Source organism: Macaca fascicularis, chromosome 15 (genome assembly GCF_037993035.2).
Source record: "Macaca fascicularis isolate 582-1 chromosome 15, T2T-MFA8v1.1".
Taxonomy (NCBI): domain Eukaryota; kingdom Metazoa; phylum Chordata; class Mammalia; order Primates; family Cercopithecidae; genus Macaca; species Macaca fascicularis.
In genome coordinates this window covers 123,140,193-123,154,230 of record NC_088389.1, presented here as the reverse complement: position 1 = coordinate 123,154,230, position 14,038 = coordinate 123,140,193, and the positions used below count along the sequence as shown (strand labels likewise).

Here is a 14,038-nt window from a genome sequence, read left to right as displayed (position 1 = left end):
AGAGAAGGGAATAAATGAGAAGGTATAGCTGCCTCAGTACAAAGGCAACTCATAAATGGAGAAGGACTGATGGAAACAGAAAAGCAGCCAGTATGGCCGGGCATGGTGGCTCACGCCTGTCATTCCAACACTTTGTGAGGCCCAGGCAGGCAGATTACGAGATCAAGAGATCCAGACCATCCTGGCCAACATGGTGAAACCCTGTCTCTACTAAAAAAAAAAAAAAAAAATTACAAAAATTAGCTGGGCATAGTGGCATGCACCTGTAGTTCCAGCTACTTGGGAGGTTGAGGCAGGAGAATCACTTGAATCCGGGAGGCAGAGGTTGCAGTGAGCCGATATTGCGCCAATGCACTCCAGCCTGGGGACAGAGCCAGACTCTCTCTCAAAACAACAACAACAACAACAACAACAACAACAACAAAACAGCCAGTATGGTAATAATTATTTCAGGCAAGAAGTAGTCTTGAATGCCAAAATTAGTGGGTCAAGGTTTGAGGAGTGATAGGCTATATCTATGGTTGCAAAGTCTTCACTCACGACACTAATTACCAAAGAAAATCCCAGCATCGATCAGAGAGATGCAAATCGACATTATGCGTCTCCCAGCTGGTGCTCTGAAAACTCAGCAACACCTCAGTGAGAGTCCTGCCAGAAACGCATCACCTCATCTCCCCATGAGCATATACCGGTGTGCACTGCACGCCTCAGAAAGGTCAATCAAAGGAGACTCAGGAAACCTGACGACTGAATGCAACTGGATCCTGGCCCAGAAAAATAATACTGAAACTCTCCGGTATGGTGTTGGGTCCTCGTGCCATTAGAGTGTGGACTGTGCATTAGATAGTGTCAGGACCCTGTGTGCTGTGATTTCTGCTGTTATGGCTTCTAATTTGGTCTTGAGAGTGACCATAAGCCAAGATAGCCACTCTCTAGGAGAACCGAATGGGTGTGAGGGCCTGGTGAGCTACAATGAGGAAGTTAAATGAAAAGGCACAAAACAGAGGAAATTTATTATTGTTAGGTCCCGGAGAGGTTAGGGACGCCTAAGGGAGGCGGACAAGCAGGTGGGGAGGGGCAGTGAGAGACGGTGGGAAGGAAGGGACTATGCCTGTGCTAGGGTCCTTGGGAATCATCCTTTAGGATTTCCCTTGGGGGCTGTGAACTGGTTAAAGAAAACACGAGGGAAGGGTGAACTCATTTGCAGTACCCCGATACTGGCCATTAGGTGCTATGGCGGTCAGCAGCTGTGGGGTGTGTTGCGCTATAGGTCAATGAGATAAGGAATAAACGGGCTATCTCACACATCACCATATACGGAGGAGAAGTGTTACCTACGCCAAGGCGAAGGGTACGACTGGCTTTCAAACAACTTAAGTCAGGCCTAAAAATAGATGCGGAGACAACAATTGTATTTACCACGTTTATGACCCTATATTAATGGAAATGTCTTTATTTCCAAGAAATAGACCTTGAAGGACTGAGGGGCAGCGCTGAGGTTCCCGCTGGCCCCTGGGCGCCCCCTGCTGGCCCGTCCTCCTCCCGCCCCCAGACGTCTGCACAGAGCATGCGTCACACCGTCCCCAGGTTTCCAGCAGCAGCCGTTCGCCCGCGCTCTCGGATGCGCTTCTCGCTCGCGGCCGCCTGGGCTCTGTCCGCATTGTACGCCCCAGGGTCGGGAGCCCAGTCCCGCCGCCCGCACCCGCCTCCCCTGGGGCGCTCCCGGCAGCCGTCTTGCCACCCCGCGTGGCCGCCGGCTGCCAGAGGCACAGGGGAGCGCGAGGCGCGGCGGCTGAGCAGTGTCCCCGGCTCTGAGTGCGGGAAGGCCGCGGGGCCGCGCCCACTCGACCGCCGTCCAGGGGACTGCAAGGCGCCGGTGCATCCGGCTCTGACGCTGACGGCGCGGGCCAATCATGGCCGGGGACGGGTGGGCGCGGGGCTGGACGGGCCTTGTAGTCGGTGCGCGAGCGGGACTACTGTCCCCACAGTCCCCTGGGCGACATCGGCGTCAGTGGCTGCGCCCGAGGGCCCGCCCCTCACAGGTCATGGGCCAATCATAGGCGGGGGCCGGGCGGGCGCCGGGCACGATGGATCTTGTAGTCGGAGCGCGGGCTGGACTCCAGCCCCCAGCGGGCCCCGCGCGCCGGAGGGGAGGAGCCGTGCGGCGGCGCGGGCGGGCGGGCGGCCGTCGGGGCAGGGCGGCGGCAGCAGCGGCGGCGGTGGCGGCTGAGGAGGGCCCGGCCTGCGAGAGTCTCGGTGGGAGCCGGCTCGGCCCTCGGCCACCATGTCGGCGCCGTCGGAGGAGGAGGAGTACGCGCGGCTGGTGATGGAGGCGCAGCCCGAGTGGTTGCGCGCCGAGGTGAAGCGGCTGTCCCACGAGCTGGCCGAGACCACGCGTGAGAAGATCCAGGCGGCCGAGTACGGGCTGGCGGTGCTCGAGGAGAAGCACCAGCTCAAGCTGCAGTTCGAGGAACTCGAGGTGGACTATGAGGCTATCCGCGGCGAGATGGAGCAGCTCAAGGAGGTGAGCCGAGCCGCCCTGCCCCGCGACCCCCGCCCGGCGCCGGGGCCTGTGGGCGTCGTCCCTGGCACCAGGGCGGCCAAGGTCAGCTTGCCAAGGGGGGGCCGGCAGGGGTGGGCGGAGGGGGCACGGGCCCAGAGCCGGGGACCCGGGCAGTATGTGGGAGTGGGCCCGGCCTTGGCTAGCGAGCCGGTGCAGCGTCCGTTGCAGACGCCGCTAATGCAGGGGTCCGGGCGCCCTGTCGCCTCCTGCAGCTGCCCGCCTGCTTCTGTGGGGACCTGGGCGGCCCGGGCGGGGCGGGGCTTCGTAAGGGCTGATGCTCTGCGGTGGTCGCTGTTCCGGGTGTGTCTGAGCGTGGGGTGGGGTTGGGAGGACAGTGGCTGAGCCGAGAGCTGAGGCCACGGATGCTGGTGACCCGCTGGGAGAGGCCGATGATGGGCCTGGGTCTGAGTGTCTGCGGCTCTGTCACCTTCAGACAAATCACTTCCTCTCTCTGGGCGCAGCTACTTTCGGAGCGTTTCTGCTTGTTTCATGAGTGCCTCTGAGGTGGGGAAAGGTCGTGGACAGCGGCCTAAGTGAGTAGGGGCTCGGGGTTGCACGTGGAGGTTGCCCTTGGCATGGGTCCCCCAGTACCCTTGCCCCAGGCCCAGCGCTCTGTCCTCATTGCGGGGATTGCGCTCCCACCAGCTAGCATGACTTCCCTGGCCCACTTCCTGTCCAGCCCCCCATCTCAGGCCCTTCCCCTCGCTGTGGCTGGCTGTGTTCCTCTTGGACGGAGACCTCAGTGGTCTGTGTCATTCCCACTGTGGGGAGGGGAGGTTAGACCGCCAGGCTGGTCGAGGGTCTCCAGGCGGCAGGGCAGCGGGAGACCTGGGCAGTCCTTCCCCAGCTTCTCTTCTCCCCTTCCCTGACTCCATAGCGTTGTTGGCAGGAGTTGCTTTCTGGGAGGAGACACCAGGGTTTGGATCCAGGCTCTGCTCCTTGCTAGTGATGTGGCTTTGGGTAGAGGCGCTCCCTGAGCCTTAGCTTCCCCCCTCTGCAAAATGGGAGTGCAGTACTGCGTACCCAGAAAGGATTGTTGTGAGTGTCATGTATTTGGAAAGGACCGGTGTGGGGTCAGGAGTATAGCCTGGTGGTGTGCTCCCTTCCCCCACTTGACTGTGACCTGGTGAGCCCTTGGCTCTTGGTTTCCAGGCTTATCAGCTGGCACCTCTGCTCCGAGTCAGCCCAGACAGGTGCCTAAACCATTTGCAGCCTTCTTTGCCTCCCCCTTGTCTGAGGAGACCAGTATGACCCCCCTCTGTGGAGAGGACAGATTGAATCCAAGCAGGTGTTGAAGTCAATGTGTGGGCAGAGCAGGTGCTCAGTTAGTACCAGTCAGTGGCTGACCCTGGGCCAGCAGGAACTGGGTCCTTCCCCATGACCCTCAGGACTCCAGTCTGTTGTCTGTCAACAGGTATCGGCGCCTTCTGCAATCCATGCTGCAGTGGCGCTGGAGCTACAAAAGGGGTGAGATGCGGCCGCTCTTGCAAAAGTCCTCATCTTAGGGTGGGGCGTGTGACAGGGAGGCCGGGGGCTCTGAGAATATGGAGTGGGAGTGGCCTCAGCCGGATTCTGGTCTCCTGTAGCGGGGCTCACCCTCTCCAGCAGGCTGCACTGTCTGTTCGACACTTTCCCCTCTGCACACAGAGAAGCAGCCCTCTTCCTCCTACCAAGTGCATCGTGAGCCGCTCCTGGGCAGCCTCTGCAGTGCCTGTCTCTGTCCACAGCTTGGGTTTGGCAGTGTCCTCTGTGAGAAGGAATTGTTGCTGACCTAACTTGTCCCCACTTTGATGCCCTTCGTTTGTCAGCTCTTTGCTATTCTGACACAAATGTTTCGGCACAGTGAAGAATCTTGGCATTTTCGTGGCATGTATCTGGAGGGTGAGTCCCTAGCAGAATGGGGAAGAGAGTGTATCTGTTTCTGTGGGTGCTCTTTAGGCATCTGCTTGCCTATTGTTTTTTGTCACCACCTGGCTTCCCCATGTACTGGTCACATGGCCTTGGACAAATTACTGCTCTGTTCAGAGCCTAGTTCTCCTTTGTAAGGTGGGATAAGAATGTTTCTGCCCAAAGTCTTTAGCAGAGTCTAGAGGAATGTGCATCAGCATTTCAGTTTCAGTAAATGTTGCCAAAAAGTTTGTACCAGTTCACCCCCCATCAACAGCATGCCTATTCCTCACACCTGTGCCAACACAGGCTCTAGCTAACCTATTTAATTATGGCCAATATCATAGTTGAAAATATTAACTCTTTATTTAAAAAAAAACCACAAGATTTAAGGAGACAATAATTGTGGGTTTTTTTCTTCTCCTGTAGAGAGGTGTACCACCTTAATTCTTTAAAAAACTTTATTTCTTGAACTAAAGTGCATTTAGTTACTAACAGATTGTGCTCCAAATGGAGTTGCTTGTGCTCCTGCCCTGCATTTGTAGCTAACAGGATCGTTGAGGGAAGGATGCTGGCCTGCTGGTCTCAGTGTGTGGGTTTCTCATCAGAGCTGAGGAGGGTCTTGTGGTGGTGAATGGGAGACAGTGCCAGTCCTGTTGCCTTTCTCATGCAATGGGGGATGTGTCTGTGTCCTGCCGACATCATAGCACGGTGCTGGCTGAGGCCATGAGTGAGGAGGGTGCTCCCTGGTTGATTTTGCCTAATCATTCTGCTAGTGATTTCTGGAGTCTAACTCAATAAGAGCCATATCTGTCCCAGTTCCCACTGCACCCTTTCCCTTCCTCTCCCTGGAATGGTGGGGAAGATAATTAGATGGGCTTTGGTCAGCAACCTGGTGTTCCTGGTCCTGCATGGCTGTGGGACACTTTGCCCTGTGTTCTCAGCTGCAGCTTTAAGAGGACAGGTGGACCGGGTGCGGTGGCTCAAGCCTGTAATCCCAGCACTTTGGGAGGCCGAGACGGGTGGATCACAAGGTCAGGAGATCGAGACCATCCTGGCTAACACGGTGAAACCCCATCTCTACTAAAAAATACAAAAAACTAGCCGGGCGAGGTGGCGGGCGCCTGTAGTCCCAGCTACTCAGGAAGCTGAGGCAGGAGAATGGCGTAAACCCGGGAGGTGGAGCTTGCAGTGAGCTGAGATCTGGCCACTGCGCTCCAGCCTGGGCGACAGCGCAAGACTCCGTCTCAAAAAAAAAAAAAAAAAAGAGGACAGGTGTGCTGAGGTGGCAGCTCCTGCTTCCAGGGCACAAGCAGGGACCGTAGCTAGGTGGACTGAGGCTAGGTGCCCATGTGGTCCTCATGGTCAGGGGAGGATAATGGGGGAGGTCTGGGAACAGTCTTGACTCCACCTGAGCTCAGGCTCAGAGAGGAGGTCTGGACACCCTCACTGCCTTGGTGTACCACCTCGGTGCCATAGTGCCAAGCTCTGGAGCATCATTGTCCTTGTCTGAGAGGTGCATGTGGGTGGAATTGGGTGTTGGACTGGGCACAGCACCCAACACGCAGCAAGTGCTTTGTAGGTCTTCTGCGGACTGAATCTCATGCCTCACTCAGGTCTCTGTCTCCTTGCTGCTGCACCTGCAGCTTCTCCCCGTTCTCGTCCTTGTCCCTGCTCAGTCTCAAGTGGCTTCCATTGCCATCTCCGTGGGGCTGCCCTAAGCATTGTCTCACGCCCCTACAGGCTGGCTTGGGACTGCCCTACCTCTCCTGTGCCCACATTCACCCTTCGTCTTAGAAGTCCCACCTGCCCTTCAAGCTTTTTGGGTGCCTCTAAAGTTCCCCTGCCTGCTGCCTTCTGCACTTGCCGAGCCCTGTTCCCAGCACCTGGGCAGCTGCAGGAAGTGGGGGCAATAGGGGGATTGGCAGAGGATCCTCCAGGAGGTTCCTCTGCAGAGTCACCGGGGGTGAGGCCCAGCCTCCTTGATTGTTTGCTTCCAGAACAGGAAAAGTCCTGGTCTTGGTTAAAGCAAGTGTGGGATTCTCCCATTCCTCTGATAACCCCTGAGAACATCCTTGTGTCCGTTTCTGAACAGAAGGCTGTTGGGAGCAGGGAGGCTCTGGGAGACCCAAGGGCCTTTCAGGGGGCTGGGTGGTGGCAGTTGGTATGAAGAAGCCTGGCGTGGGTGGGAGCTGGGGCCCTGTGAATCCTTGAAGCACAGATGGGTCTGACAGTTGGAGCGAGGCAGCTATAGGCATCCAAAGATGATGACCCTGTGGCCACACTGTTGTCACTTAATTGTTGGGCAACTCTCTGCCCCCCGGGCCTCTCTTTCCCACTTTTAGAATGTGGGGCAGGGGATCATGAAGGAATATTTAGGGACCCTTACACTTTTAAAAATGTCTGAAACTCCCACATCGAGCCCTGTTGCTATTTCTTCCTGCAGGGCCTGGCGACTGGGCACTTGTATATCTCAGTCATCCTGGGACCTGGCCAGGGAGTCTGCCCAGCCCTAGGCATGCGGATGGTGTGCTTCAGGCCAGCCCTGCCAGCATGTGGAGGCGTGGACCTGGCACCCTCCACGGGATTCAAGGCAGGCACAGCTGTGATGGAGCAGCTCGTCTTTGGGGACGCCAAGCGAGCATGCTTTGTGGCTTAGCAGGTGGATCTGGAGGAAAGCCAGGCCTAGTACTGGGAGCCTCTGGGCCCCTGGGGGTGCCTGGCACCACCTGAGTAGGACCGACTATATGATGTCTGTCCCTGTGGACTCCATACTGACTCCACAGTGGGAGTCTGGGCCCTGCCTGGTCTCCCAGGAGCTTGCGGCCCTAGATGAGCCGCTGCCTGGGCCATAATGGGTTAATAATGATGCTGCTTACCTTGGCCCAGTGCTCTGTGAGCCCCGAAGGTCGGGGAGGGGTGTCCCTGTGCCCTTGTGTCTGAACATCCTGCCTAGGTCCATATAGGATTCCTGCTAGGTCTCCCCTGTCACTTAGGGACCACAGTCCCTTCCTTTGAGGGAGGAGATCAGTTTCTTTGTCAGTTTTGGGCATCCCCCAGTCAGTCAGACCTGCTTCCCCATGCACGTGGACCAGATGAAACTGTCACACACATCGGGGGTAAGAAAGATTTGGTTTCTTCTCAGACAGTACACCAGCTGTTTGAGGTGGTGGTGGCTGGTAGCCAGGGCTGGCCAGGACTATGCAGGCTTTGACAGGTAAAGCATTGGCCCTAGACCCTGTGTTGTCCAGTGTTCAGAGTGTGGCCCCTGAAGCTGAACTCCGGAGCAGGAGAGGGCCCAATGTGGCTGCCTAGCTGCCACCTTGGGCTCAAACCCTGCTGTCCCAAGCTGGGCTCTGCTCTGCTGTGGGAGGTGGATGGAGAGATGGGGACTGAGTGGCAAGCAGGCACCCCTTGCCACCCTCAGGGCATCGCAGGCCAGGGTTAGGGTTAGGGTTAGGGTTAGGGTTAGGAGGAAGCCACTGGGGGCCCAGCTTCTTTTGTAGAAGCTACTGTGTTTTAAAAATCATGCGTTTGCTTTAAGAACAGCAGAAAGTGGAGAGAACAGTGTCAATAGGACCTGTGTAGATGGTGCAGGACAAATGTAGGGAGCACTGAGCGTTTCTCCCTGCCAGCTCTTCTTCCCTTGTGAGTGTGTGATGTGTACAAGACACCATCAAACAGGGGAAAGACTTTGTGTGTCTGTAATAGTTGTTTTTTATTAAAGATAGTTTGTTGCTACTCTGAGAGAAAAGCAGGTTTAATTCAAATGAATAAAGACAGGAAGGTTTCTGTGGATCCAGAGCTTCTGTGGCACTTCTAGCTCATGCTGTTGTGTTATTATATGAAAAAATTGTCATGGTTTGCTTTTTATAGTTGGCTTTTAAATTTATTATTATTATTATTTTTATTTTTATTTTTTGGTAGAGACAGGGTGTCACTATGTTGCCCAGGCTGGTCTTGAACTCCTGGGCTCGAGCAGTTCTCCTGCCTTGGCCTCCCAAAGTGTTGGGATTAGAGATGTGAGCTACCACACCTCATCTATGGTTTGCTTTTTTTTTGAGATGGAGTCTTGCTCTTTTGCCCAGGCTGGAGTACAGTAGCTCAATCTCGGCTCACTGTAACCTCCGCTTCCCGGGTTCAAGCGATTCTCATGCCTCAGCCTCCTGAGTAGCTGGGATTACAGGCGTGTGCCACTACACCTGGCTAATTTTTGTATTTTTAGTAGAGACGGGGTTTCTCCATGTTAGCCAGGCTGGTCTCAAACTCCTGACCTCAGGTGATCTGCCTGCCCCAGCCTCCCAAAGTGCTGGGATTACAGGCGTGAGCCACCGCACCTGGCCGTTTACTCGTTATTTATTTATTATTATTATTATTATTATTATTAGAGACAGAGTCTAGCTCTGTTGCCCAGCATGGAGTGCAGTGGCGTGATCTTGGCTCACTGCAAACTCTGCCTCCCGGGTTCAAGCAATTCTCCTGCCTTAGCCTCCCAAGTAGCTGGAATTACAGGCATCCGCTACCGTGCCTGGCTAATTTTTGTGTTTTTAGTAGAGACGAGGTTTCACCACGTTGGTCAGGCTGGTCTCAAACTCCTGACCTCAGATGATCCTTTCACTTTGGCCTCCCAAAGTGCTGGGATTACAGGCGTGAGCCACCGCACCTGGCCTTTACTCATTTTTTAAAGCCACCTTCTTTATTGGACGTTTTAGACATAACCAAAGGTGGAGAGAATAATACGGTGAGTCCACGTGTGCTCCTGCCCTGCACCTGCAGTTTGCAGTTGTGGCCAGTCTTATTTCTTTACTGCAGTTCATCTTGTGTGGCTGTTTCTGTAAGTATATCCGTTGTTTTGCTAAGAAAATAGAATATTTTCTTTTTTTTTTTTTTTTTCGAGAGGGAGTCTCGCTCTGTCGTCCAGGCTGGAGTGCAGTGGCTGGATCTCGGCTCATTGCAAGCTCCGCCTCCTGGGTTCACATCATTCTCCTGCCTCAGCCTCCCGAGTAGCTGGGACTACAGGCGCCCGCCACCTCACCCGGCTAATTAGAATCTTTTCTTATAAAACTTAACCATTGTTGAATTTTCACACCTAAGAAACTAACAAAAATTCTTTAGTGTCATCTGTTGTCCAGTCAGTGTTTGGACTTCCCCAGTTTGGCTCATAAATTTCATTTTACAGTTGCTTTGTTTGCTTCAGAAGCCAGGCAGGATCTGCAGGTTGCATTTGGTTGAAGGCCTTGTCATTTTTTTTGTTTGTCTGGAGACAGCCTTGCTCTGTTGCCTGGGCTGGAGTGCAGTGGCGTGATCTTGGCTCAGTGCGATCTCTGCCTCCTGAGTTCAAGCAATTCTCCTACCTCAGCCTCCCAAATAGTTGGGATTATAGGCGCACGCTGCCACACTCAGCTAATTTTTTGTATTTTAGTAGAGATGGGGTTTTACCATGTTGCCCAGGCTGGTCTCGAACTCCTGAGTTCAGGCAGTCAGTCCACCTCTGCCCAGCAAGCTGCTAGGATTACAGGCCTTGTCACTTTAAAGACAGCGCCATGTGTGGCCTGTCCTGCCCCCTTTCATACTGTGCTGGCGTTAGCCCCCGCTATTCTATTCTCATGCTGTGGAGGGTGCCGGTAGGCGGAGATTCCCACTTTATCTGTCCCTGCCATACACTTTACCCTTGTCTTTCTCTTTTATTTACAGACGTATGTGTCTTTAAGCCATTGAACATGTATAAAAGTGTGCTGCCGGCTGGACGCGGTGGCTCACGCCTGTAATCCCAGCACTTTGGGAGGCTGAGGTGGGCGGATCATGAGGTCGGGAGATCGAGACCATCCTGGCTAAAACGGTGAAACCCCATCTCTACTAAAAATACAAAACAATTTGCTGGGCATGGTGGCGGGTGCCTGTAGTCCCAGCTACTCGGGAGACTGAGTCAGGAGAATGGCGTGAACCCAGAAGGTGGAGCCTGAGGTGAGCCGAAATCGTACCACTGTACTCCAGCCTGGGCAACAGAGCGAGACTCTGTCTCAAAAAATAAAATAAAAACTGTGCTGCTTTTAATCATTATTTTTAAAAAATGAACTACTTAGAAAATTTTTAGTTTTATAGAAAAATTTCTTTTTTTGGCCGGGTGCGGTGGCTCAAGCCTGTAATCCCAGCACTTTGGGAGGCCGAGGCGGGTGGATCACAAGGTCAGGAGATCGAGACCACAGTGAAACCCCGTCTCTACTAAAAATACAAAAAATTAGCCGGGCGCGGTGGCGGGCGCCTGTAGTCCCAGCCACTCAGGAGGCTGAGGCAGGAGAATGGCGGGAACCCGGGAGGCGGAGCTTGCAGTGAGCCGAGATCGCGGCACTGCACTCCAGCCTGGGCAACAGCGTGAGACTCCGTCTCAAAAAAAAAAAAAAAAAAAAAAGAAAAATTTCTTTTTTTTTGTTTTTGTTTTTGTTTGTTTTTGAGACGGAGTCTCGCTCTGTCGCCCGGGCTGGAGTGCAGTGGCCGGATCTCAGCTCACTGCAAGCTCCGCCTCCCGGGTTTACGCCATTCTCCTGCCTCAGCCTCCCGAGTAGCTGGGACTACAGGCGCCTGCCAACTCACCCGGCTAGTTTTTTGTATTTTTTAGTAGAGACGGGGTTTCACCGTGTTAGCCAGGATGGTCTCGATCTCCTGACCTCGTGATCCACCCGTCTCGGCCTCCCAAAGTGCTGGGATTACAGAAAAATTTCAAAAATAGTACAGAGTTCCTGTATACCCCACACCCAACTGCCCCCTTATTATTATAACATTGTACATTAGTGTGGTATATTTGTTACAATGGATGAACCAATATCACGGCATTATTATGAATACTTTATTCAGATTGCCTTAGTTTTTACCTGATGTCCTTTTTCTGTCACAAGTATTGTCTCGGATATCACATTACATGTAGTTGTCGTGTCTCCTTAGGCTCCAGTAGACTGATAGTTTCTCAGACCTTCCCTGTTTTTGATGACCTTGACAGTTTTCAGGAAGATTGGTCAGGTGTTTAGTAGAGTGTTTTTCCCTCGGAATTTGTCTGATGTTTTTTCTCATGGTTGGATTGGGATTATCGGTTTGGGGGAAGAAGATCACAGAAGTAAATGCCCTTCTCATCACATATCAAGAGTGTGGATTGTCAACATGACCTGTCACTGCTGCTGTTGACCTTGATCACTTGACCGCCACTGTAAAGTTATTCTTTCTCTTCCTGTCCCTGCTGTATTCTTAGGAAGGAAATTACTGTGCATAGCCCACACTTGAGTAGGGAGTTTGCTCCACCTCTTTGAGGGCAGGGTGATATCTACATAAATTATTTGCAATTTTTTTTGCGTGGGAGACTTTTCCCTCCCTCCCACTCTTGTTTATTTTATCAATGTAGACTCATGAAAGTTTATTTTATTTATTTTTTGTGAGATAGAGTCTCACTCTCTCGCCCAGGCTGGAGTGCAGTGGTGTGATCGTGACTCACTGCAGCTTTTGTCCTCCTGGGCTCAAATGATCTTTCCACCTCAGTCTCCCCAACAGCCAAGACTATAGGCATATGCCACCACCCCTAGCTGATTTTTTAATTTTTTTAGTAGGTACAGGATCTCACTATGTTGCCCAGACTCATCTTCAACTCCTTGGCTCATGTACTTCTCCTATCTTGGCCTTCCAAAGTGCTGGGATTGCAGGCATGAGCCACTGTGCCCAGCCCATAAAAGTTTATTTTGTTATTTGGGTTATAATCCAGCATTACCTCATTTTGTTGCTCAAGTTGCTCCAGCTTTGGCTCTTGAGAGCTCTTTCAGATGTCTTAGACCCCCTTTAATATACCACATCGTGGTGCTTCTTTTTTTTTTTTTTTTTTTTTTTAAGTGCTTCCTTTCTTTCTGGCACTACAAGATGTTGCAGACTTATCTGTTTCCTGCCTCAGTCCTAGAATCAGCTATTTACCCCAAGAAGCCCTGGTTTCTTTAGTTGAGAAAGATGTTAGAAACCAAGATCTGGTTGCTAGGTGTGCTCATTGCTATTAGGGTGTCTTTGATTTAAGGCCTGTCAGCTACAGAACAAGGAAATTGTTTTGAAAATGCAGTTAGTGGCCAGGCGCAGTGATTCATGCCTGTAATCCCAGCACTTTGGGAGGCCAAGGTGGGCAGATCACCTGAGGTCAGGAGTTCGAGACCAGCCTGACCAACATGGTGAAACCTCGTCTCTACTAAAAATACAAAAATTAGCTGGGTGTGGTGGTGGGCCCCTTTAATCCCAGCTACCCGGAAGGCTGAGGCAGGAGAATCACTTCAACCCAGGAGACGGAGGTTGCAGTGAGCCAAGATCACATCATTACACTCCAGCCTGGGCAACAGGAGCAAAACTCCATCTCAAAAGAAAAAAAATGCAGTTAGTGTATACTAACACCATGTATATACACATGTCAGTAAATATACCTATATGTATATTTAGTTAACCATGAGTTCATGCTGTTGTAATTAACTCTAATCCATTACCACATGGATCGTTCTTACCATCTTCCCTTGCTTATCTGTAACCTCCCACTCCCAACAGTGAGACACCTGGCTCCCACCATCCACCATCCAGTAACTTAATTGTTTCATTCCAGTTCACATGTACAGCGGTAACAGAACTGTTAACCTGGGTCCCCATGGAAAACAATTTTATCAACTACAGTGCTTTTATATACTTCTTTTGCCTTTAGTCTTATAGACTCTACTTATTTCCAAAGTTACTTAAGTTAGGGCTGGGCTCAGTGGCTCACACCTGTAATCCCAGCACTTTGGGAGGCCAAGGAGGACCAATTGCCTGAGATCAGAGGTTCAAGACCAGCCTGGTCAACATGGCGAAAACCTGTCTCTACTAAAAATGCAAAAATTGGGCGTCCGCAGTCCCAGTTACCTGGGGGAGGCTGAGGCAGGAGAATCGCTTGAACCCAGGAAGCCGAGGTTGCAGTGAGCCGAGATTGCACCATGCACTCCAACCTGGAAGACGGAGACTTGTCTCAAAAAAAAAAACAAAAAAACAAAAAACCAACCATGTGGCCAACATGGTGAAACCCTGTCTACTAAAAAAAAACAAAAATTAGCCAGGCTTGGTGGTGTGTGCCTGTAGTCCCACCTACTTGGGAGGCTGAGGCAGGAGAATTGCTTGAACCCAAGAGGCAGAGGTTACAGTGAGCTGAGATCTCGCCACTGCACTCCAGGCTGGTTGACAGAGCGAGACTGTTTCAAAAAAACAAATTAAGAAAAAAAAGAGTTGTTTAAGTTAGTGCTTTATTCTCCCATCCCCTTCAGTGAGGTTGTTTGATACATTTGTAATACAATTAGATTATTTTGTTACATTCTACATTCCAGTCCAGGATCCCTTGATCTCCCAAATGATTTTGTAAAACAGTTCACGTACTAATATATTAAGGTTCACTGTTTGTTTTTATAAATACAGTGGCGTTTATCTACCATTACAGGATCATGCAGAACAGTTTTACTGCCTTAAAAAAAAAAAACAACCCTATGCTTCACCTGTTTAAATCCACCCCCATCAACCTCTGGCAACCACTGATCTTCTTAACACATCATATGGTTT

At 52.1% G+C, this 14,038-nt stretch overlaps 1 protein-coding gene across 4 annotated transcripts in view; it reads left to right on the top strand.

Moving 5' to 3' along the window:
* The first annotated feature begins 2,195 nt into the window (after positions 1 to 2,195).
* BICD2 (BICD cargo adaptor 2) overlaps positions 2,196 to 14,038 on the top strand; it is a 48,573-nt gene continuing 36,730 nt past the window's right edge. For 2 of the 4 annotated variants that reach the window (XM_005582258.5, XM_005582257.5), the window contains exon 1: positions 2,196 to 2,524. In XM_005582258.5, the coding sequence (XP_005582315.1) occupies positions 2,285 to 2,524 (240 nt within the window). In that variant the 5' untranslated portion in view covers positions 2,196 to 2,284. Of the gene's footprint in view, positions 2,606 to 14,038 lie in introns of all 4 variants that reach the window. The other 2 variants (XM_045372978.3, XM_045372977.3) reach the window with 1 other exon arrangement.